Source organism: Podarcis liolepis, assembly GCF_965112155.1.
Source record: "Podarcis liolepis genome assembly, chromosome: 5".
NCBI lineage: Eukaryota > Metazoa > Chordata > Lepidosauria > Squamata > Lacertidae > Podarcis > Podarcis liolepis.
Window position 1 is genome coordinate 49714567 of NC_139556.1, and position 25844 is coordinate 49740410.

A 25844-nucleotide genomic window follows, 5' to 3' on the forward strand; every position below is an offset into this window, starting at 1 on the left:
TGCTCTGGAAGGTCAGGTGAACCCCCAAAACAGTGCATGTGGGGGAGAGGAAATAGTTCAATCAGTGCATGCACTTCTGTTTGCCAGACAGAATTATCAACTTAGGGCAATGTTGAATTCCACCCTAAGTAGTCTATTAATGAAAGCAACATGAAGAATCAAACATAATTAGCTGAAAGGAGGCAAGAAACAACCACCTTCAGTTTCTGGTCACTAGTTCCAGGGCATGGTCTGGAGGCCCATGATAAAACCAACAAATTAAAGTGAAGCTGATCTATTCATATAATCTCCCCCACACATGCAGGGCTTCAATTTACATGCTTCAGTAATGCAGGGCATCAGATTCTGACACATGCTTTGCCACCTACTGTTACTTTCACTGTACAGTGGTACCTCAGGAATTAAGTACTTAATTCGTTCTGGAGGTCTGTTCTTAACCTGAAACTGTTCTTAACCTGAAGCACCACTTTAGCTAATGGGGCCTCCTGCTGCTGCCACACCGCCGGAGCACGGTTTCTGTTCTCATCCTGAAGCAAAGTTCTTAACCTGAAGCATTATTTCTGGGTTAGCGGAGTCTGTAACCTGAAGCGTATATAACCTGAAGCGTATGTAACCCGAGGTACCACTGTACAAAGATTCTTAAAGGTCAGCCCATTTAAATTACAACATCGATAAATGTCTGTAAATCCAAAATGCAGTGCTAATGCAATGCATTCTTGGCAAGAAAACAAATACTCAAAGGAGAAGCTGGTGTGATTTTTAATTGAGAATAGTGTTGACACCTGATCACCGATGACTCCAAACTGCTCTGTTCTGTATCTGATACCACTGTTTGCCGGGCCATAGCTTCGCGGGCTGCAAGCTGCTTTTTTCTTAAGCTCTTCAAGTTGTGAGAAGGCGACCATTCCTGGAAGAACAGAAGTCGTGACTGTTCACATCTTAAGATATTATTTACCAACCCTAAATTAGATCCAGTGTTACATGCATGAGAGAGATTTTTAAAAATGCTATCAAAGCTAACAATATGCAAGTCAAGTCCCATTTCCTTACTGGCTGTTTACATTGGGAGAATCACAGAATTGTAGAGTTGGGAGAAACCTATAGAGTCATCTAGCCCAACCACCTAGGGTGAAAGGCTTCTAACACTAGTGGACAGACACCATTCTGAAAGCAAGAATGTATGTAAGAATTAGTTATTTGATGAGAAGCTGACTGAATTCATTCCTTACCAAAGCAGTAATTGTAGGGAAGTTCTTTGACATTTCTCTGAGAAGAGTACAAGTCCTGATATCCCATAATTCCAGAGGTTTGTCTTTAAAAACTACTGCCAAATACTGTCTGAAATTTTAAAAAGAAGCTATTTACAGCATTATACATACGTAAGAGAATTTTCCAGTAGCCTAGAAGTGCTATTGAACTGAATGGGAGCTGCACAAAGCATGGTTGCTGCAACAAGCATTGATCCCACGCTCCTTGGTTAAAAAAGCAAAACAAAACTTTTTTCAGGATGTCAATGTTTCTAAAAATTGCATATGTTTAATGGAAAGAGGAGGAAGAGACAGGGGGTGATTGCATAGGCTGTAATATTTAATTCCAACCTTGAAAGGAGATACTTTTATATATATATAATTTTTTATTGAGTTTTTGATAATTTTATACATATAAAACAAAACAAAACCATTTCAAACATTAAAATACAAGGTTCTTTCGAACCGTCAGATCTCCTTCCCTCCCTCCATGGGTTCTATATTTAAATTTAAGTTTGCTGCATCTTCTACCATTATCCATCTATTATATAACCATAATTACCATAAATAATTCCACATTATAAGTGTCATTACATCCCTGCCATTAACTGTTTACAAATTTACTCCAGTCTTTAGAAAATACTTGATCTTCCTGGTTTCAGATCTTCCCCCTTGAAAGGAGATACTAGCTTGCTACCAGTGCAGAAAGCAACTTGAAATAATGTCTGAACTGCTTCTGGGAGAAATGGAAAAGTGGGAAGATTGATATAATATTACAGCAATAACGCCCTGTCCTAGTTCATAAGCACAGCACTGAAGAAAAGCCTAATGTATTTGAGTGGCACACAACCAAGTTCTTCATCAGTACATTCAGATTTGTTTGCTCAATATTTCAATAACGTTTCTTCAACTGTCTTCCTCCTACAGAAAGAAATGCGCTGTAGGTACTGGATTATTCTAGCACAATTCAACACATCAACTTTTCCTGGCCAATCTGCTTACTTCAAGTGAGACACCTTTATCATTTCAATAGCTGGTTCATCACTGCCTCGTTCGCCACGAAATGCAATGCTTCTACCTAAGACGCAAGAGATACAGGAAAAAAGATGTAAAGTAGCAACCACAAGCAAAGCTACTATAATTGACATATCAAATGCTATTTATTTAATCACACTGATCATCTTGCTTTTTCTTCTCAGCACTCAACTGCACGTAGAGTCTCTGCTGCCCACGCAAACACATTATGCTAGCATTTTGTAATATGGATATTGAGCATGAAGCATTACTATAATGCTGGCTCCGAGCCATTCAATTATACAAACCCAATTTTCCTCTGCTTTACACAAGGATGGAAACTCTGATTTCAATCTGCAATTTACCACCGTTCTCCAAGTCTTTTTGATTTAAGACTTTCCAACGATCTCTCACTGATGTTGTGCTAACTCAATCAGTTTCAAGTTACAGAAACTGAACAATCAGCGCAACACCTGAAGTCTCTAATGTGCCTTATTTGTGCAAACTATTGTAATAGGTACTGCAAGTTGCAGCAATTTCCTAACGAAGCTACAAAAGACTTCAAATGCCCCAGGGAGGCAGGACTGGATTTCTGAAGGTATAACTGGTTACTTATTGTTTGTAAGCTGCTTTGTGATTCATGTGAATAATTAATTGATTATATTTCTATGCTGCGTAATCTCACCTAAATCTTCTGCTATTTATCGTGGGAATGTCCATAGGTCTCTAAATTTAGGTCTGATGGCTATAAGGAAAGGACTAAAATCTGTAAAACCAGTATTATAATGTCTCATGAACTTGCTTTGTAGAATTTATGGAATGGGAATGCGGGTACTCAATACCTGAAGGATTTAGCAACCTGGCTACTGACAGCAGCTCATATTTCAACTTAACAAAAATGGAAAGACCTAAAGGACTTGCACATCACACTCTGGTAAAAGAACAGATAGACAATAGCTATTTCAGAAAACCCTCTCATAATTTAAAATTTTCCACTGCCAAAAAAGTCCTGTAATATTATAATGCCATATAGTGGGACTTCATTACATATCCTTCTGGTTCTGATTCAGAACTCATCTTTCTGAATAAGTGAGAGAAATTTGGGTATCTTAATTGATCTGTATCAATTCACGTTATCTGTAAAGGTAAAGGGACCCCTGACCATTAGGTCCAGCCGTGGCCGACTCTGGGGTTGTGGTGCTCATCTCGCTTTACTGGCCAAGCGAGCCGGCATACAGCTTCCGGATCATGTGGCCAGCATGACTAAGCCACTTCTGGCGAACCAGAGCAGTGCACAGAAATGCCGTTTACCTTCCCGCCGGAGCGGTACCTATTTATCTACCATACTTTTCTCTCTATAACACGCAGATTTTTTCTCCTAAAAAGTAAGGGGAAATGTCTGTGCATGTTATTGAGTGAATGTGTTGTCCCTGGAGCCGATCGCGCAAGAGAGGAAGCTGTTGCTTTCCTGCATTCTGCCTCAGGGTCTTACTGCCCACCCTCTTCTGTTTCTTTGCTCAAACGGAACAAAGAGCAGGGAAATCCCCTCCCCTCCAGGCAAGCAGAGGGGAAAGGAAAGGATTGCATCCTTCCTTCTAATTCCACTCCATGCTCCGGTGCTGCTGTGTCCAGGGTAGCATTTTAGGGACTCACAGGCAGCTGGAAAACATGCAGGTGGGAGAGAGAGGGGGGGGGCTGGCTTGGGTGGCTGGGTGGGGGAAAACTTTTGCTTTCCTTTCCTCCCTCCCATTAAACCCCTCTCCTGCATTCTTAGCCAGCTGCTTCTCTGCACACCCCTCTCGTGCTCCTTGTCCCTTCTGTGTTTTTCCTCCCCTCCCCACTTAAAATGTGGTTACAAAGCATGGATCCAAATGGATCCTCAGGATCTTTGCACTGGGTCACCCCAAATTCACCATCAGATCACATTACATGTCCATGGCTACAGCCTGCACCAAAAAAACCACGCACCCACTGTTGCCTGGGGCCACAATGGTGCAAAAACGTGGTTACAAAGCACAGATCCACAGGGATCCTCAGGATTTTTGCATTGGGTCACCCCAAATTCACCATCAGGCCACATGTCTGTGGCCACAGCATGAGGCACAAAAATGATACATCCATTGTTTCATTCAGAATTCACACCCTGCCCCCTGTTTTCCTCCTCTAAAAACGATGTGCGTGTTATGGTCAGGTGCGTGTTATAGAGCGAAAAATACGGTACTTGCACTTTGACATGCTTTCAAACTGCTAGGTTGGCAGGGGTGGTTATCTGTACTGATCCTATAATTGTCCCTTTAAAGTATTTGCATATTTTTAGTTTTGTTTGTTTGTGCTTTATTTATTTTTTTAAGCCCTATGGTAAGGATTAGATGAGCATCTATTGAAGATAATTTAAGGTGAAGGTAATTTGTGGTACTACTGGAGGCTGGATACATGATCTGTTAGATCATTTCCAACTACACGGTTCCTACACAAGACAATAAGTATTGGATATATTCACAGCCTATGTTTAATAGAAGGATACTAGCACAATGTCAAAGAATATGCTTACTTGAATAGGAACAGATTTTCCAAATCATTACAACCTTATTTTTGCTGCCCTTACCTCTGCACAAACCCAATATTAAATAGTATAGAATTGTATATTTAAAAAACTGTGGGAAAGCTATTTCAGAAAATGGAAAGGACGTTTCCATTTCGTTAGCCGTTTCTAAAATTGTTTTTCCTATCAGTGGCAGATTTCTTTACTTAGTGAGAACATCACAGGAAGCAGCAATAGCAGACTGCCTGTGGAGGAAAATGAACTGAACCAGTATTTTCACATTTACTCACCAACATTCTTTCATTATAGCTCATAGTTATAAAACAGTATGAATGTTTTAAAAACATAATCCATCTGGGTAACGGTATTGAAATTGAGAAATATGCTGAATGTGCTGCAGTAATCACAATATAGTGTGAAGTTTGTTACTAGCAAGCATATTCTACCAAGTTGCTAAGAAAACGAAGAAGATGGAAGGCACTATCCCAGCCATCACAATTCATTTCAATGGGGTTTGCACAGGGCTGCTAAGTTTATATCATCAGTATGAAAACCGGTGTGGTGTTGTGGCGAAATCATTATTTTTTGAACACAGAATCTAGCTCAGCCATGATGTTCATTGGTTGGGCTAATTACTCAGCTTACAGCAAAAACTACATTTTCCAAATATCTAAGAATATATTGAGTGTACATAACTGATTTTATTTTTTGAATACTTCCAGCTATAGTTCAAAGTATTTTTAAAACTGCATAAATATGGCACATTTTCCCTTCATCTGAAGAGATATTGCCATAAATATCAAAACACTTTAATTCTTGTGATGGAAACGGAACAAATCCCATTAATCCCATTTCCTTCAACCAACTGATTCAAATTTAAAAACATGTACAGATTAATATATACTACTTGCATATAGTAAACCAACTTGAAGACATTGGAAACACCTATCCAAACTGTGAACTAAAATAATTTCAAGACTAGTAGAAGGAAAGAGTCACACTACGCCACAGGCCATTGCCTTCAAGTTATGCAGAGAAATGGGCTATCTCCAATGGGAGATGTTGAAAATACAGCAAATATAGTAAATTTAGAATGAGGACAAGACTGCATAAAGTATGAAAACTACTGAGCTAGAATGATAACCTAGTGCTGTATGAATTGGTGTTGAAGCTAAAATATATGCAGTTGTAATAATATTCAACCCTTTGCTGACATAGACACTTCTTCTCCTTTATGCCCTGAAGATGATTCATGAAATGAGTGTGGGGCTTGCTGAGCTATCATGGTCTAAAATGTTTTGAATTCAGAGTTCAAAATAGTTACGTTAGCCACCTTGCTCGGTTATTCCACTCCTGTCTTTATAATGGAGATGAAGCCAACCGATAGGAGTCTGCAAAAAAACCTACATTACACAGGTATCACTTCTCACCTATCTTGTCATCAACGGTTATGCTTCACAATATATTTACCTGTGGGAAGATCAACCAACTGCAGCTCGTTTCTCACCTGCCCCAGATTATTAGGAGTCGATGTGGCAAAGGAAAGGAAGCCGCTCAAGCTTGTCCACTCAATGCCCCTGCCGGAGTAGAATATATAGAATACATTATGCAAACTATCTGAATTTGTAGGAAATGCTGCAGATTAATGGAGTGGGGGAAATATGGCTCCAACTGCATGCTGCAGGGGTGCGGAGGGGGAGGATACAACAGATTATTATAGAGGGCTGCATAGCACTCAAATTGGAAACATTAAATGTATGTCAGACAAACTTAATTACTTAAACAATAATAATTACAGTATATTCCGCTTGCCCTTCCCTTGAAATGGAAAGAAGGTATTTCAGATATTTGAGGCCCAAGGGAGAAATTCAACATTTTGCTGTTACAAATGGTCTAGCAGTGAAAGTGTTTTTGCTTGCCCAAGTCAACCCTCTCCCCACTCCTCCTCCCATGTGCACTTCTGATAGTTCTCCTGATGTCAAATGGGGCCAAATGGGGGGTAGGCAATGGGAAAGAGAGTGGGACAAAGCCCCGTTGTGCTAGCTGAAGTACTTGAGTGGACTTCCACTAGCGGGACCAGGTGTTGAATTCAAGCCAAAGTCTTTTGGGGCTTTAAGGACCTTGAATTAGGCCCAGAAACAAACTAGCAATCTGTGCAGCTGCTTTTGAAAAAGCAGGAGGATGGGAGTTCTAAATGGAAACCAAGACAAGATATGGACCAGCTCCTTCCAAGACAGTGTAACCCCAAAACAGGCCATTAACCTACCTCTTGAGCTGAGAACTCTGAACATACTAACACCTGTCTGAGGAGAATTCGACTTTTGGTCCTCCTCCAAGCACTATCTGGCACTCAAACCACCTCTCCTGATTACGATGGGAGGGACAGATGAGCTCCTGCATATTGATGTCACCTTGCTCCAAATCCAATGACAGCTCCCAGTGGCTTCAAACAGATGTTCTGCAGAGGCCAACACTGCATTCTCAGGGCAGGGCACAGGCAATAATGGGTGATCCAGCGGACATGCTTTTGGGGGTGGCCCTGTATGCCCCTGTCTTTCAGCTTCAGAGTCTTTGCCCTCGTCCCCTGAAAATGAGGACTCTGACTCCAGGGTGATGAGAACCGTCACCACATGATAGGCGTGATAATGTTCTCTCCTCTATATTAAGTCAGGTTGAGACAAATGTTAACTCCACCAGACCTCTAGGCATCAGCCCCCCTGATTCACGGCATGCAGCTCACTAGAGAACCAAGGCAGCCTACACACTCCACAGTGATGACAAGGCCACTTAAGTGCAATTGTGTCAACGGCTCTACACATCTCGGGATAAGGAAGCTTCCTATGATGCTGAAACCAGACCTTTACAAATTGCAGTAGGACACACCATGGTCACTTTAGATTTCCCACAATGCAGTGTTCCACAATCCAGTGTTTAGGTGTTCCCAGATGCAGGTTGACACACTCATTCCCCACAGTAATTTGTGTATGGCACTGTCTTGAGTCCTAAGTAAACATACTTGAGATTGTGATCTTAATGATTTACTCTTAACCCACTGAGAATTTAGATGCATTGATGTGTTAAGACGAGTGTACTCTATTGTACACACTTTATTGTACTCGATTGTGCAATATAAGCTACAGGATTAAGATTTATGGCACAAATATTCTTAATTGAGGACAAAATCCACTAAAAAAGTCTCCAACACACAAAACCCATTACCCATTTTTGTCCTCTCCTTATTATCTGAGTCCTGGGGAGAAGAATCTTTTTGTTCTGGAATTCTGGGCTATTCTGCTACATCTAAACACAACACACACATAGAGAGAAATATAGTTTCATGCTGATGGGGGAAAGCCACTTAGAAGCATTGGGAGTCAAGTGTACTTTTGCTTATAAATGCTTGATAAAGCCTTTCCCCACTAATGTCCTTTGAATAAAGGTGCAAGAAATTTGTTCACTGCATTAAATCAGAGCAAATGTTCCAGCATTAATGCAAGAGCAATCTATTACTGGAATATTGCCATTTTTCAGATAAGTTGGCATAAAAACCTACCTAACTCTCATTGGATGCAATTAGTAGTCACAGAACACCAGTTTTATGAACTGCACCTATTTCTTTAGTGCAAGGCTCATGTATTTTTATATACAGTGCAATTTGTAACAGCCACTTTAACTATGGAATAGAAAGATATTGAATTTTGCAACTTCTTAACTTCTGACTAACCCAAGGCAACCCACTCAAGTCACTCTTTTAATATTAAATTCATACAGCCTCTGTGAGGAAATGTGGCCTGTAGAAGAGAAATAACTGCTAGGCTCTCCTTCCCCTCCACCTTGCTATTTTAAAATTGTTGCTTATCAGTTCAACAGTTCTGATACACACCTGCTTGTTCTAATGAGCACCTGCATGCACAAACACATCCCTCAATGCATTCAGTAAAGTCCCACAGAGCTTTAGAGCAGGACTAGCTGAGGTGCTGCCATCCAGATGTTTTGAACTACAACAACTCCAGTCATCCCTTTCATGCTGGCTGGGGCTGAGGGGAATTGTAATCCCCAATTTCTGGATATCACCAAGCTGGTACCCATTTAGAGGAATACCTTCTGGAAGGGCAAGATGCTCACTGAGTAACCCTAAGCCATTCACTTTTTCTTAGTCTACTCCAGGCATGGCCAAACTTGGCCCTCCAGATGTTTTCGGACTATAATTGCGTGGACAGGCGGAGTCCCCAGATCCTGCACGGTCCCCCCCGTCATGTGGAATAACGACTCAAGACAACGTGCTTTGGGATTAAATTGGCCACAACTTTATTAAATTTCAAATGTGGGTAGACCTTGGCTCAGGCATTGGGCGTTCTCCCTCCCCGGTCCCCAGCCGGGGACCTAGGGAGCATCAGGGTTATCCAGTGTGTGTGTGGGGGGGGGGATGGGCCGGCTCTGGAGAACATATGTTCAAGCAGAGATGGCCGCCCCTGTAACGCCGCCGCCGCAGGAGAGAGCAATGACGACCTTTTGGTGTACGGCCAAAGCCTCCCTTCAGAAAACCCCTTTAACGGGGAACCCTGGTATCGCCGCCGCAAGAGGAAGATGGACAAAAGGATTCCGCCCAAGGCCTGATACCTCCAAAGTTGTGACATTTTGCTACGGGAAAGGCGAAACCTGCCAATGCAGGGAAATTCCTTTCCGGCCCTTTAACAGCGACCTTAACGTAGCAGCGCCCGCATACCTGTGAAGAAAAGTTAACCTGCAAAACCTGTGAAGAAAAGTTAACCTGCAAAATAAGACATTAACTGAGGGTGGGTAGGGTGGGAGAAGCTCTGGAGCCAAGTGAGTATTCCCAGGTAAGATCCTCCCTCTATTGTGTGGGCAGGTAATCCCTCCCCTACCTGGCCTGGTCTCCTTGGCAATGCTTCCCCCAAGTGGGATTGGACAACTGACTGAGGTAGGCGGAGACCTCCAGGTATCCCACCTGAGGGAAGGCAAAGCCAAGCCTATGCTGTTGGGGCCGCTCCAGACCTAGGGGCTACACGTGTCCACGCAAAGGGCGCCCCCCGTTTTAAGCGGGGAGCGGTCATTCCTATCAACCCTGACCACTGGTCCTGTTAGCTAGGGATGATGGGAGTTGTAGTCCCAAAACATCTGGAGGGCCAAGTTTGGCCAAGCCTGGTCTACTCTAATCTATACTGCAGGATTGTTGCTAGGATAAAATTGGTGTGAGCACAAACAATGCCTGAGCAATTTGGAAATACGGCAGATTTCATTTATTTATTTATTTTTAAAGGAAGGAAATGGTTGCTGACTATGTCCACATACCCACACTGTTCATACTTGAGAGTTTACTCTATTTGATTCTGCAGGACTTGGTAAGAAAATATATGGCAGGCACTCATTTGTAAACCAGTCCCACAATGCTTACTGACAAATATATTTCAAAATATCCGAGGGAGCTGGCGTTTGTCCACAGCCAGCTTTCTGGGCCATGTGACCAGCATGACTAAACTGCTTCTGGCACAATGGAACACCATGACAAGTGCCAGAGTGTACAGAAACGCCGTTTACCTTCCCGCCTCAGCAGTACCTATTTATCTACTTGCACTGGTATGCTTTTGAACTCTTACCTTTTACCTTTCAAAATACCCATAATTTCAGAACCTATATACAAGAATAATAACTTATTTCCCAAAACATAATATATTTTGTTTACTTCATATATAAAACAGAACAATTAATAATGAATAGGTTCCATGGTTCTGTAGCTAGAAAATGTAAAATTCAGTTGCGTTTTGTCACTCTTCTGTCCATCATTACAAAAATATTTTTTCTTTTTTATTTTGGTTAAATTTAATTTTAAATCTAAAATGTTCAAAACATTTTTTAATACTTGATTGCATTTAAGATTGGGCTTTTTCAATGCCCAAACTAACATTATCAATTATTAAACTGAGAAAAAGATGAAAGTATAATTATGCTTAAAGTGAAGCATATAAAATTATGTAAGACACTTTTCAAACTGCAATGAGATAAGGCATTTTAAATAGTTTTAAAATTAACTTTGGGGAAATATTAGCACTAATGTTTAAAGCATTAAATGTTCTAATATTAATATAAAACATGGCAGGATTCAAAAGACTCAAAAAGCTAAGCAACAGAATATCAAAGTTACACTAGCACATGATGGAAGAGAAAAGAAATTAGACAAAGATTAAAAGCAAATACTCTTTTCTCTAGGCACTGCTGTGTGCAATAGAAATCCTCTATATGAACTTGGCAATAAAGCTCACAGCAGATTTTCATGATCACCCACTTCTAGTTAACTGCTTCTTGTGTTTTGATGTCTTTAGCAGTGATATAAGCAAAAGCGATTTGGTCTGCCACGTGCCACACATAAATGTCATGTTGTACTGTATTGCATAAACCACTTTCTGATTTGTTTGTAGCCTGGAAAAAAAGCATTATCAGAACCAACTGTGCTATCTCTGTGCATAGATAACAGAAATAATGTTTGTCACAGACATTTCTTTTCCAGCCTACCACATCCTGGAAGGTAGTGGCAAGTTTTGTTTTGTTTTTTTAAAAAAGATCAACATGTAGGTACAAGAGACCAGTAGTTCAATCAGCTCCGCATATCTGTGACCAAACACCTGGTGCTTCAAGTACAAATGTGTAATTGTATATTCAAACTGCATGCTTGTTTATTTCTGTCTTGACTCCGACCAGGAGTTCCATGCAGGTGAGTGAAGCAGGAGCACAGCTCTGCTTTGCCAGCCAGATCAATGACTATGCTGCCTACAAAGGAAGTGGATTCACCTCCTCCGCAGGCGGTAGGTACATAGAAGCTGAATATGCTGGCAAAGCAGGGGGAACCTGAATTGCTTTGCCAGGTGGACCAGCTTCTGGGCCCAAGCTGTGGGCCCAGAGATACTCTGGGTGAAGGACTGGCTCAGGCAGCTTGAACTGTCTCCAACAGCACTTCCCTTTGGTGGGTGTGCCATTATTAAAAACGGGGGCGGGGGGGCGGGGCGGGGGAGAGAAACAGAAAGGCACCACTTCCTGATAATAATGAGAGCGGCACCCATGGGGGGGAAATGAAGTGGAATCTTCTGAGTAAAAAGGAGCAGGTTACAAATGTTTCCAGGCTAGTAACTTCTGGAGGCTTTTGCAACAAGTCTGGTTTACTCTATTTTCAGATTTCACTGAGATGCTCACAAAACATGCTGAGCATGACTGTATCCTCTTGAATTGTTACCTAGGGGCAGCATCTCATAAGACTGTATATCTACTTGTAAATGCAGTTGTAGCACAAAAGTAAGTCTCCGTGAACAGACTGATCTGCAATGAAATATGTCACGAGAGTCATAGCAACCAAGTGACTTGTAACAGCCAGCTTATTATTCCATATCCTGAAGTTTTACTTTTAAATAAATAAGCAGCCACGTAAGCCTAGGATCAATGGTGAAGGACTGTCAGCAGGTTTGAAGGACCGTGCAACCCTTTTCCTACTTATCATGTCTACCTCCCCTCCCCCCCCCACACACACAAGGGACAAAGACACAGGACAAACAATGGGATGAGAGTTAAAGAGTTCAGCAGTCCATGGTCTTCCCATAGCTGCTGGTCCTCCATTCCTCTTTTCAGACTTCCATGGCCATTTGGGGCTTTTGTTTAATACAAAACACAGTCAGGAGGAAGAATTGTGGAACCGCCTCGCACATAGTATGGTCCTTATAAATATAGCTGTAATCAGACTCACATTAGGCAGAAATTCTCTATGCTGCAATGTCTAGGGACACAAAGGCTTGTGTTCAGCCTTGATCAACACACACACATTAGTTACCAATTCAAATATTTATAAAGCAGAACAGTTTTCACAGAACTATGGCTCTATTTGCAAAAGAAAACCACCCTATTGAACAATCTTCCTGCATACTATTTTATGATTAAGCCAAATGCCAGCACTGCTTATAGCACATTAAACATTTTAATCTTCCTTTCTCCAGAAAATCAACAACTATTTAAAGAAACTCACTTGACTTCACAGGAATGAATGCTTAACTCTTTGTGTAGGAGCCCACTGGTAAGATTATACACCAGGACCGAGCCATTGCTTGTTCCTGCAAGGAGTCAATTGAATATTTGCAAAATTTACAGAAATCACATTGACATGACATTTTAAAATCAACTTTGTCCCCCTCCCCGCCACAAAAGTGAATCTCTTATACTTATTTTTCCACATAGTTTCCTTTAGTCACTCATCCTCAAGTGATGGATTAGATTGCTAGGCAGGTTTTACATCACCCACCCACAACATTAGGCCCGATCCACTGGTAACTACACTAGCCTTGAGTGTAAGAGCTTACCGGGTAGCCATAGGCTACATAGACTACTTCCATGGAGGAAAGTGGGTAGTGCAGTGGAAGTGAAATGGGCCACTCTCACTCCTATGCTAACAAAGATAGTGTCCAAGGAGGCCAGGGGGAAGGAGCTTCTCCTTCTCTGCAGCAAGCATGGAAATTCAATGAGCTAGTGGAGGAGAGACAGAATGTTCCACAACCCCTCCACCAGCCAACTACATTTCTATGCCAGCCGTGAAGGAAGGAAAGTCCCTTCATCTACAACCAAACGAAGAAATGAAGCAGGCTGGCAGTGGAGGGACAGATTTTTCTGTCTGCTCATTTCGTAAAAGCTCCCCTGCTTTCTTTAACCAGGTTGCTAACACCACTAACAGCCTGGACTTCCATGTTGCCTGTGGGGAAAGGAGCCTGTCCTTTTCCACAGCCAATGCTAAAACACAAGGTACTGGCCTCTTAGTAGGCAAGTGACTTTTGCAGCCTTTTTTCTTGCAAGGCTGAAGGTATACTTCATACATAGTAGCACTTGGGTAGGTAGTTGGGTAGAAGATAATCCAAGTGGACAGACTTTATACAGTGGTACCTCGGTTTTCGAACATAATCTGTTCCAGAAGAGAAGACCACTCGACTTCCAAAACGTTCGAAAACCTAGGTTCAAAGGGTGGTCTGCAAATTCAATAGAGAAAATTGAAAAAAAAACTCAGCGGAAGCCATTCGACTTCCGAGGTGCGTTCGAAAATGGAAGCATTTACCTCCGGGTTTTTGACGTTCAAAAACTGAAACGTTCGACTTTCAAGACATTCGAAAACTGAGGTACCACTGTATATTCAAATAAGGAGGGTGCCAGACCATAAGTAACCTTCAAGGCAGAATCCTGATAGACTGCTTTTGATTTATTACCTTGTCATTACACAAGCAGAATGAATGCATTGAACTTAGGACTCATTTCATACATAAATGCTTCCTTTAAAAAGTCAGTGAGAAACTTGCCACAGTAAGCATCAAACTTCAACTTGCGTCAGTACTGAACCTTCAAAAATCTATTGTGCTGTGTAAAAACTAAGGCAAGCCATGACAAGATCTGAGTGGGCACAATTTGGATTTCTTCACATAGCATGGGATCAGGTCAGCCATTATACATTGAATCCATTAATTGCTTTCAGAAGATGCATTTTAATACCTCACTAAACCAGTTTTAAGAATGCATTATATTAAAACATAAGCCAGGACTTAATGTGCTGATTGGCATTTTGGAGCCAGAGTTAAGCAGGTATTTAGCTGGGGTCATTTAAATTCACTGCTCTTTTAGCATTTTGTATTTTAATGAGTGGGAAAATGCATTTTTAGCCACACTAAACGTTTGTCTTAGAATGGGATACAAATCACAAAATTAATAATATATATGGCAGGAATATCTAAGAACTGGAAAAACTTTTCATCTCTCTTTTAAGACAGCATTTATTCTGGGAAGTAATTCAAGCAACTCAAGGGCATGCTATTTCAGACAGCAATAGTCCCCAGACTGACACACAGTTTATCATACAAACGTATCACTGCAAAAAATCAAAATGAGCAATATATTCAACTGTACTGTTTAAGACACTTACCAACAGCAAGGAGAGGCTGATACTGTTTTAAGTTTTTTGTGGTGAGAGGTGGGCACATGCGGATAGCAAAGGGAGGCAAAGGGAGTCCTGAAAGAAGCCCTGTTAGCAGGAACTTTAAATGCACTTCTTGCAAACAGTAACTTTTTTGTTGCTCTTCGGTAGAAAGTGTGCCTTGCCCTGATGTACAATATAACAGAAAAAGCAAAATAGATTTCATGATTTGGCCATAAGCAATTACCAATCTCAAAACTGTGAAACACAGCTTTTTGCTTTAGAATTTAGCAAGCTAAATTAGTTACCAAAGCTGAAGTAAAATATAGAAGACTGTTATGGCTCACATACTCTTACCTATCATATTATCCAGTGACAGGTCTGGAAGTTTATTCTGAGATGCCCCAACAGGTATTCCACAGAATGAGACTGGCGAGTACAAAGGTGATGCAGTTGAATTGCTGCAAAAAGACAATTACAATAAAACTGAAGAATGGAACGTTCTATCATGCTTTAGCCTGACCGCCAAACAGAATCCAGGATGACCTATGCAGAAAGGTTCCTTTTCTACAAAAAGGAGCATCCTTGATTCTCAGTGGCTGGAATTAACAACTGATTAGTCCCCCACCCTGATGGTATTCCTTCATGAAACAAATGGCATTCATGTCCAGCGGCAAGAGTAAAACACAACACATTACTGCGCTGTTGCAATTAATGGCTGGTTTCCCCATTCTGTGTCAACTGAGGTCCCTTAGAGTGCCTCATGTACAGATGACATCAACACGCTGCACCTCTCTGCTATATACAAGTTTGTCCTCTGCACAGACATAGCTTGTTGTGATCATGCCTATTTAAATTGATGGAATGATATTGAGGAGCTAACTGAGATCTTTTAAGAATGAGGGAGCTCATTTTATGTCAACACTGATTTTGAAGGTGAGAGAAGACCACTATTACCAAGAATAATACACGAAACAAGATGACAACCCATGCTGTATCACACAGGTGCGATAAGCCTAATAATTGTGGCCTAATACACACAACATTAGTATAAATCATATACAAGTCTTGTCAGACGTTATGTATGCCACGTCCCTATTAGCCATAGTCATCTGGCTGCTCATTTTAAATGACAGCTTTGCTGAACAACAACCCTTGTTGTAGATAGTTGTACTAAACAACATGGTTATAAACATTAGAAATGAAGCAGCATTGTCAAGTCCACGGATTCCTTGTATTTAAACTACTAATTAAAAAAAAAACCCCCGAACATTCAGTAAGGTTACCTAGTCCGTTGACTTCGGCCTGAAATGGTGGACTTCAGCTCCCATATCATTACTCTACCATCACTGACTATGAGAGCTGCAGAATTTTCATTCACAGGACAGCACACCATAGTGAAAGGGCGAACGGTCTTGGTAACTCTGATGGCATCACACTGACTTCGTAAGTCATAGACCAGCTCCTGAATGGGGTCAGGTTCTGCAAATGTCAAAACATGAGATATCAGATACGCACAGCTTTCAGTCAAATGTAGCAACCACTGGGCTCTTGTGCTAATTCTGCTGGTTACCACTGTTACATCTATAGTATGATATAAACGGACATTATTTTTAATAATATAGAGGTACACAAAATATTGGGGGATTTGAAACAGAGGCAGGTCAGTGCACTGGAGGATTTGCATAATAAAGACATAGTAACTAATTACTAAAAAGACATTTAGAATGTGAGGGTACAGGGTGCATTTGTCACATCTACAGCTTTATGTCTTTCATACCCTGTTCAAGTCTATTTTAATGAATCTGTGCCAGAGTCACTAACCTATTTCAGTGTGAGTGCTACATATATTGCTGGCCAACACAGCAATATTTGCCAGTGAAAGGCAAGGCCAAAGTTGGGATTACACTCATCTCCATCTCAGCATTGGGCCAGGTGGAGGGATTTTTATTTGACTTGTGTAATCAAACACCTTCAAGTTATTTACTATACTGGAAATGATACAGCTAGGAAAATTGATGGCCAAAGTTTTAATAAGAATAAATGCAAATTTTGGTTGTAACATTGAATTTGTAACTTCAAATGCTAGAGACCTAGTTCAGTAGACTGGAGTAGCTTGCTCACCTGGATCTTCATTTAATGTGCTGTTTATACAACCAACAGATCTGCGAACTCTCAAAGTAATACAGCCATTTTCATGCAGGCAGAACAACCCATCACGCTGAAAACATGGGATTACCTAAACAAACAAGAACCCCCAAGTTTAATATTATTCTTCACGTTAAAATCATACCCTCCATATTAATAAACCTGCACAAATCACGTAAACAAGAGGAGGACTTGTTACAGATATCTCAAACGTCCTAAAAGTTTGTTGACCCATTATTCACTATGGAATAGGATGGGACTCATTTTTTAAAAGCCTACTATTTTATTAAACAAACAGAACTCTATCAATCCATTTTTCCCAATTGTACATACGCTTGTACATGTCACAGGGTAGTCTGGCAGGTTACTTGCCAAAAAGAAAGGGCTGAAAATGTTAATTATTAATGCTAATAAGTAATTTACTGCTTAGAGTAAATGCACACTTAACATCATATAAAGTTAGAAGGATTACGGGTGATAGAAGGTGTCCTGTCCCCCTACAGTGGGCAATTTCTCTGTAAACAGCAGTGCAAAGTACTGATCTAAATAAGTGCACAAGCAGCACATAAGATTGCACAACAGGACATTTTCCCCTTCTCCTTGACCCACATACCCCTAAATCTGATCCGAGGCTCCCTCCACCCTTTGGACAGGATTTGGGGGCAGTACAGGGTACACAGAGGGAGTGAAGAAGGGCAAAGTTGCCATTATACAAGATGAAGTTGTTCCGCTCATGCAATAATTTAGTTTAATACCGCCTAAAGAACTTAATACCGCCTAAAGAACCACACCTTTGAATTTGTATAGAAAACCTTGGGTATATATGTATAGTGAGAACATCCAGTTTAAGAAAACTGCACATCATATGACAACCAGCAGGTACACCACGTCTTTAAACATCAGATGAGAGGCTCTAACCAGCCCCCTCTTCAGCTGTTCCCCCACTGATGGAGATACCGAGCATAGAAGAAAGACTGGGGAATGAGATTTAAAAAACTAAAATGTCTGACAGGACACCCAATTACAGGCAGCTTTGCAATGAACATTTTTTCAGATGTCTTGAAAGCTGATTATAGTTATTTATTATTATTTAGTTAAAACAATATTATTGTTTATTTATAATGGGGATTTCAGCTACTCTGTCTAATAATACACATGAGTGCTTGTATCAATGGAATCATTCAGGTTTTAATTCTTTTCTTAAAATAATAAGCCTCTGATGTCATAATCACATGAAGGTGAATTTTATTTTTTATGAATACATTCAAAATAGCACCATCTTAGCAGCCATAAATGGGAACCATCCACATAAGTGAGCAAACACACACATTTTAGTTTCAGACAAAAGCTATAAAGCTTAGCATTATTTCTTTTTAGCTCACATAAATAAAATATTCTAAAAGATCAAGGCAGCTCAGATAAGTCTTCAGACATGACTTAGCTGCCTAACCAAGCAGAAACAGATGTTCAAATAAGCTTGTGCCTTTGTTGGAGGAAACTTCTAAACAAGTATAACATGCCATTTCTTTTCACTATGGGGTTGTTTCCACTTTAGTAATTTTTATAATACCACAAAATGAGGTGGATTTTTCTAGCAGACACTAAAGAGCTGAATCATTGGTCATGTCAGACTCTTAATTGTCTCATACCTTACAGCTTTTCACTACACATTGACCACAAGACTACCAGCATCCAAACTCGCAATAAAAACCCAGCAACTGCTTATTGTATTTGTGGGTTTTTATAAAATACACTTTGCAAAGCCTAGCAATGCCTACTCGGAAGTAAGTCCCACTGAGTTCAAAGAGGCTTACTCCCAGGTAAGTAGATTTGGATTACAGCCTTATGTTCTATTCTCCATTTTGTCACCCACAATCTTCAACAGCTCACATCAATCAAATTGTCAACAATTATTCTGGAATAGCGCTAGCAAGGAGGAAAAAGTGATCTCAAGGTTATAGCTGTCAGTTGTAATGCCCCTTCAAGGTTAGTTTATTTTTTTAGCAATCAACCTTTGCTTTCATGTTCCTTGCTGACTCACAACTTTTGTATTGGATGGTTTTTGCACACATCCAGTGTATCAACAGAAACATCTGTATTCCATAAGGAAATGGAGCAAGTGAGCCAAGGCACTAAGTCTCAATAAAACCTTTGGGAAATGCTTTGGGAAGAAACAAGCTTATTTAGCACAGGGTTGCATTTAGCCTGCAAATTAAAGCGTTTTGTCTCTTGTGTCATCTACAGCTTTGGACAAATACAGGGCAGAATGGAAATCTAAAGATAAAATGAAAACGAAGGCATGCACAATGGCAAGATGGATTTATTACCTGGAGGAAAGGCACGCCTGTTCTTTCGATTGCTATCACACCTACTGTCTGGTTTACTTCAAGGTCAAGAATCAAGATTTCTCTTGGGTAGAGTAACAACATGTAGTTTCGCTTGGAAGGCAGGTAGGATAGCTGAAGGCAGTCATTCAGTGTTACTGATTCAGCACTAGACACATCACAAATAAGTCTTATTAAAATACATTTCATTGCAAAGGGGCCAGGATTTCAAGTGTTCAAATATCCAAAATGCAATCCATGATCAAATTAAAAAGCTATATGTAATCAAGCTTTGCAAACAGCTACCAAGCCCATCTCAGATGCTTCTCTCATCAATAATTGATCATGCAACTATAGAAGCAGCATCTTTCCACGTTCTTAAGAACAGCCGAGCCATTACATTAGTTACTAAGGGAAGCAGTAAGCATTTTTAAAGGGCTTTGCCCGGGCCAAGAAAAAGAGGGTTCTTTCATTAACTGAGCAGACATATTGGTTGGATAGTGAGAACAAATGTACAGGTTATATTCAAGTATACACCTAAGTTTTAAGTATAAACCTGAACATGTAAACTGTGACAAATGTACCTTTGGAAACACCATACAGAGCCAGGATTAGTTGCAATCGCAGGTTTAGGTTTTGGAGTAAAACCAGGCTCCCTAGATGGGTTTACAACCGCCACCATCACACCCTTTTAGTTTTTAGCTACGATAACCCACCTGTCATGTTCAATGCCCTCTTCTCCCATCCCTGATTACAGAGAACAGCCAAAGAAAAATGGAAATTCACCACCATTATATCACATTTATTTATAATATTTCAGCCTTTGCAGCTTATTCATACTTACATGTACCCATTTAAAGCAATCTGAGAGGGACATGGAATAGGGCAAGCACTTACATATGTCTAATCCTAATGAAAGGCTCCAATTCATACAAAGTTAATTATACTTGTCCCACTGAAATCAATGAAACTTGGGTAAGACCCATAATTCTTAAGGGCATGTGCAAGTCATCACCGAAAATACTTCTAATCATTACTGGGCAACAAAGAAACGGCAGCTGCCCCACTAGTTTCCTTTTTGACAAGGAGGAAATGTAAATAGTTCTAGGCTTTTCATGCCCTTCCAGTTGACACGAGATCACATTTCACAAAGAATTGCAAAATGAGATGCCATCAAGCCTATTGTTCAAAACTTAAAGCTCTCATTAAAGTATTGATCTTACCAACATTAACATGTTGCATTCAGCACTGATTCACAATACAGTCTGATGAATTTGTTAAAACAATTACTGACACATTTAAAGGCATTCATGATGAAAAACAGCAACAAAGAAGGAAAATTGTGCCATAAGGAGCTTAATGTTTAATTGTTTGCAGGAAAAATATCAAAATGCAATAATCAAGTTTAATAGGTGGTAATATTTTAAAAATCAACATAGAGATTCCACACACACACATTTACACACCAGTAGACACTTCCAAGACCCACAAAAGAGCACACATTTTAAACAGGGCTTTTTACGGGAGAGCTTTCTAGCGGACTACATAATCAGGAAGTCAATTTTTACCACATTTCCTCCCTGCGATCATTCTCAAATGCCCCACAACCATGTAGAAATACCACCACATGTGAACAAATAGATAAATTCTGAAGCAATTTATATAAACATATTTTTTTTATGCTACAACAAATACAACCAACCAACTAACCAACAACAAAAATACCCATCCCTCCCTTCAAATGTTCTTACTGCATTACTGAAATTTTTATTCTGGGCAATTTATAATGACAATTATCATGCACCCTCATTTTTTCATGAGTTGATGATGCAGGGTACTGCTTTTTTCAGAATCCAAATCCCTGGAACTTGTCCATGAATTCCAGTGCTTGAAAATGCACACAGTAGTTTATAGTCCATTCAAAGAAAGTATTGAAAGTTCCAGCTGGCTTATTTACTGAATATAATGCAGTGGTTTCCAACCTTTTTTTTTGGCCATGCCAGACTTAAGCATCTCTAAAATCCTGACCCCCTCCCCCACGACATATAATTCTTATTATTCAAAAAGTGAACTCCTACTCATGTGGAGAGAGCCTAAAAGGCCATTAACTGTTAATAACTCATTCTCAAATTGCCCCCCTTAAAAATCAAATTGCCCCCCTGTGGGGCATGTGCCCCATGCTGGGAACCATGGATATAATGTCATCTTTGTTCAGAAACAGCCCTACTGGCCAAAACAAACAATAAACTCTATGTAAGACCACCCTCAAATGGCAAAAGGAATATAAAAAACCAAAAAACTTATGATTCTCTGCCCTGCAATGGTACTCCAAAATCTGAAAATGAGCTGCCTTCCCTTACCTATTGGTAGAGCTGACCCAATTATCACTTCTTAGAGTAGAAATTTACTCACTGCTTCCCTTTGGGAGGAATCCAATGCTGCACGAGCAGACTTACATTGGTGCATTGGGACTTTGCTTTCCTCTCCTCACCCCACAAGCGGTCTCCAACACGCCCTGAAAATTTGCTCCAAATGATGGCCGGAGCAGATTTCAAGGGTGCACAGGATGGATTGCACAAGCAGAAGTCTGCTCCAGTTGGCAGCAATCTTGTTTCAAAAGTGAAAAAGGAAATAAACTTTTTTGAAGCAAGATAACTTAAGTCACAAAGAGACTTAAGTGACCATGTCTACATGGATAAAGGAAATATCTCATTCTGAAAGCCTGATATTTCACAGCCATATATGGCTTGAAACACTGACAGCAATCCCAGGTCTCAAGCACAAAAATGGAATATTGGGCTTACCCTATCCCTATTCTTGACAGAACGACATGCCTTGCACTGTAGGTATTATATAGATTTACAGTGGTACCTCGGGTTACATGCGCTTCAGGTTACATACGCTTCAGGTTACAGACTCCGCTAACCCAGAAATAGTGCTTCAGGTTAAGAACTTTGATTCAGGTTGAGAACAGGAATCGTGCTCCGGCGGCGCAGCGGCAGCAGGAGGCCCTATTAGCTAAAGTGGTGCTTCGGGTTAAGAACAGTTTCAAGTTAAGTACAGACCTCTGGAACGAATTAAGTACTTAACCCAAGGTACCACTGTAGCTATATAGAACAAGTCTTGTGAGCACAGTAGAAAGCTTAAGACTTACCTTGGTTTTTCATTAGTGATGAGAATTTTTACTTTGTCCAGGGCCTTTTTAGCCCCTGCAGCAGATACCAGCTTGTTATGAACAGGACTAGAACGAGGGCTGGAAATGTAAACCTTTTTCCCTGAACTGACAGGAGCCTTGGAAGGAGAGAAGTCCGAAATGAACACTATTCCCTCACTTGTAAGCACTGCACCAAGAAAAGAGACAGTTATTACTGTAAAATATGAGGAGAGATTTGATGGTAGCATTTCACTTTTCAATGTACTTCTGGAATGAAAAGTGGTAACAAATTTTACGAATGCTGAAATACATGGCAAGCTGATAAAAGGAACATCCTTGTGGAAAAGAGTGATAGATGATCCATTCTTATTTGAGGCCATAAAAGTTTAACCCTTTAAAAAAAATTATGTAAGGTTACTGGCAGACACAGTTGCCCTTCACTAACTTTCACCTACTTGAGGCTCCTCAACTATATTGTGTTATCCCAAAGCAATCTCCCCAACCAGGCACCTTCAAGGTGTTTTGGACCACAATTCCCATAATCCATAATCTCTGACCACTGGCCATGCTTGCTGAGACTAAGGGGAATGTAGTACAAGGAATCAGGTTGGAAAATGCTGCCAATTCTTATATGCAACACTTTATATAATAATATGCCAATTCTTATATGCAACACTTTATATAATAATATGCCAACTCTTATATGCAACACTTTATATAAGAATATATATATATATATATATATATATATATATATATATATATATATATATATATATCTGCATTCCTATACAACTCACCCAAAAGCAAGTTCCAGTGAATTTAATTTGACCATCTTCTGAGTGAACATGCCAAGCTACGTATCTCTTCACATGTAATACACAGAAGCTATTTCCTTGTTTCAAATTATTACACCCCATAGGCATGATAAAGCTGTATTTGCATTGTAATATGAGCTACAATTTCACTCTCCACAACTTTGACTTGAGGCAAACTTTGTAATTAACTATGAATTCATGACTTCCCTTCACAATCTTATTTGACCATTCAGATTCATTCCCCCCACAAACTACCTCTAAAATAACACAAGGTTAATGAAACTGTCCAATGTTGTTCACTCTCAGTTCTCATGTTGCATTTTTAAGCCTCTGTGGCACATGTTACAATCTAACAGCAAGATTTTGTATGACAGCAATATTCAGTCCTGTAGAACAGAAAGGTAACATACTTTCCTAAAACAGAACTCACATGTCAAATTTGAAGGATCAAAGGGATCAAACGAAAAAGAAAGGATGTTTTCTGCATAACTTTTCTTCCAGAGTTTTGTGCCAGTATCTGCATTCCATAACACTATGTAATTTGGTGGGTGAACTGCAAGGAGAAGATCTCGAGAGGCATCCTGATTCCACAGCCACTGCATGTCTGTCAAAAAGTAAAAGGAAAGGAAAGGAAAGGAAAGATGGAAAGAGAGGGAGAGATGAAAAGTCAGTCAGTCAACCTTGTAACTAAAAATAATAGCTCCCCTTTCCATCTTCTAGGTTTCTGAGGCAAACATCAGAATGTGGCATCAATAAAACATAAAGTTAGAGCTCTCGTTATTGATGTAAAAGGTCTGTTTATTAAAGAAAAACTGATACCAGAATTGCTCAGAACCATGCACAGCCAGCACCTCTTTCCTCATACAAACTCATGGTCCCAAGAGCTCACACAACTCAGCCAAGTCCTGCTGCCAACCCTTGCCAATGTATCTCGCCCAAGGACATCCTAGAACATTTGTAATCAGTGACAGAACATGACACTTGTACATGGGTAGAGCTTGACATCAAAAGAGACTGAAGCTAGTAAAAACCAGCAGTTAAGGACTCCTGAGCCAAACCCACATAAGTGTGCAAGTGTAAATTGCATTTTTCCTTTGTTAACTGGGGAGTCAGGAAGGAGAGGTATGGCAAGAAGATTGGTTTGAAAATAAAAACTGAAAACATAGCCACTGTAACAACATGGTGTTAACACACTATTTTGAGAGATCTGAGCTGGATTCAAGCAAGCAGCCCATTGTTTGTTTCCACATGTACACAGAAGACTTGTTATTCTTCAACCAGAGTATTTTGTCCAGCAGAAAATGCAGAAATTTTTCAAGGTACATTGGAAATATTTCCCCTAGCATGCTTATTTACTTGTATTTAGCAAAGTTTAGCTAAAAACTTTTAAGCTGCCAACGATACCGAATGCTGTATTTGCAACTTTCATAGTTATGAATTAATTCCAACAGAAAAAATTCTTGATACGGTGACTTTAGTAATTCAGGCACAGGTGACATCAATGTTGGATTACTTCAAGCTACAATCAGCAATCCAAATTATGCTGTAGTATTCTCCACTGACAGGAGACCCAGACATAATACAATGCCCTGCTCAGAGATATGCACTGGCTGCCAATGTGTTACTGGGCCAAATTCAAGGTGCTATTTATTAATATATAAATCCACCAACAGTTTGAGACCTGTTTACTTGATCCAGTGTATGCCCATTTAAGCACTTAGGTCTGTGAAACTAGCACTTTTGCAGATGCTACGTGATGTTTCTTCTGCACTTCCAAGAAAACTGTAAGCCACTTAGAGGTCTTTTGTTCTAGTAAGCGGCTTATAAATGTTAAATGAACAAAAAATTCTGGTGGAATCATTTTAGCCACCCACCCCATGGGCAACAGAGATGAATGAAGACTTGATTAAAGGCAACCAATTAATACACATTCTGTATTTCACAGGTAAGCATGAAAAATGAAATATAAACCCAAAACCTGCCACTAAGTTCAACTGATGTGAATTCATATTTCAATTGCACTTTTTAAGCAGTAAGTTGTTTCAGCAAATCTTAATCATGAAGTCTTTTTCTTTTTTTACAGCTAGGATCACCAAGGCTCAGATCAATAACTGTTCCAGGACAGAATATCTGACATAATGGGTGTAGATTTTATTTCTTTGCCCATCAGCTAGCAATAAAGATCTTCAAATGGCACTTACAAATCTAATAAATCTAAACCTTAGGATTATACTGTAACATCACTTTTTACTAGGAAAGTCCTGAAGCGATTTAAAATAATACCTAAGTCTACACAAAACTAAACTTTACGTCAGAGGTTGCCAACCTTTTGGGACCAGTGGGCACATCTGGAGTTTTGAGAAAATGTTATGGGGTGCCAGCCAGAAAATGGCTGCAGTTGGATATGTTGCATTACACAATTTTGCTGCAATTTGGTGTGTGGCATAATACAAATGGGCTGCCACTTCTAAAACAGAGCAAAAAAGGAGGCAGGGCCAAAAAAATGATGTGGGCATCAGCCACCTCCATCAGTGGGAAAAAGTAATCTATATATCATTGTTCTCATTTTAAACTATTCCTTATCTGTGACAGAGGAAGCTAAAATTAATAAGTAAAAATGACATCTAAGAAAAATGAATTCTGAAGAGAAT

General features: G+C 40.0%; 1 protein-coding gene across 3 annotated transcripts in view; it reads right to left on the reverse strand.

Annotated features, from left to right (window-relative positions):
• The window catches only part of WDR11 (WD repeat domain 11), a 58711-nt gene that overhangs the window by 26484 nt on the left and 6383 nt on the right, over positions 1-25844 (reverse strand). For all 3 annotated transcript variants that reach the window (XR_014526887.1, XM_083506107.1, XM_083506108.1), the window contains exons 4-15: positions 23624-23797; positions 22376-22562; positions 19225-19390; positions 16874-16988; positions 16036-16231; positions 15107-15210; positions 14759-14935; positions 12830-12914; positions 6274-6380; positions 2250-2325; positions 1230-1338; positions 783-907 (exon numbers count right to left, since the gene is read on the reverse strand). Coding sequence is in view for 2 of the 3 variants with exons in the window: in XM_083506107.1 (XP_083362233.1) it covers positions 783-907; positions 1230-1338; positions 2250-2325; positions 6274-6380; positions 12830-12914; positions 14759-14935; positions 15107-15210; positions 16036-16231; positions 16874-16988; positions 19225-19390; positions 22376-22562; positions 23624-23797 (1621 nt within the window). In the remaining variant the exon portion in view is untranslated. The remainder of the gene's footprint in view (positions 1-782; positions 908-1229; positions 1339-2249; positions 2326-6273; positions 6381-12829; positions 12915-14758; positions 14936-15106; positions 15211-16035; positions 16232-16873; positions 16989-19224; positions 19391-22375; positions 22563-23623; positions 23798-25844) is intronic.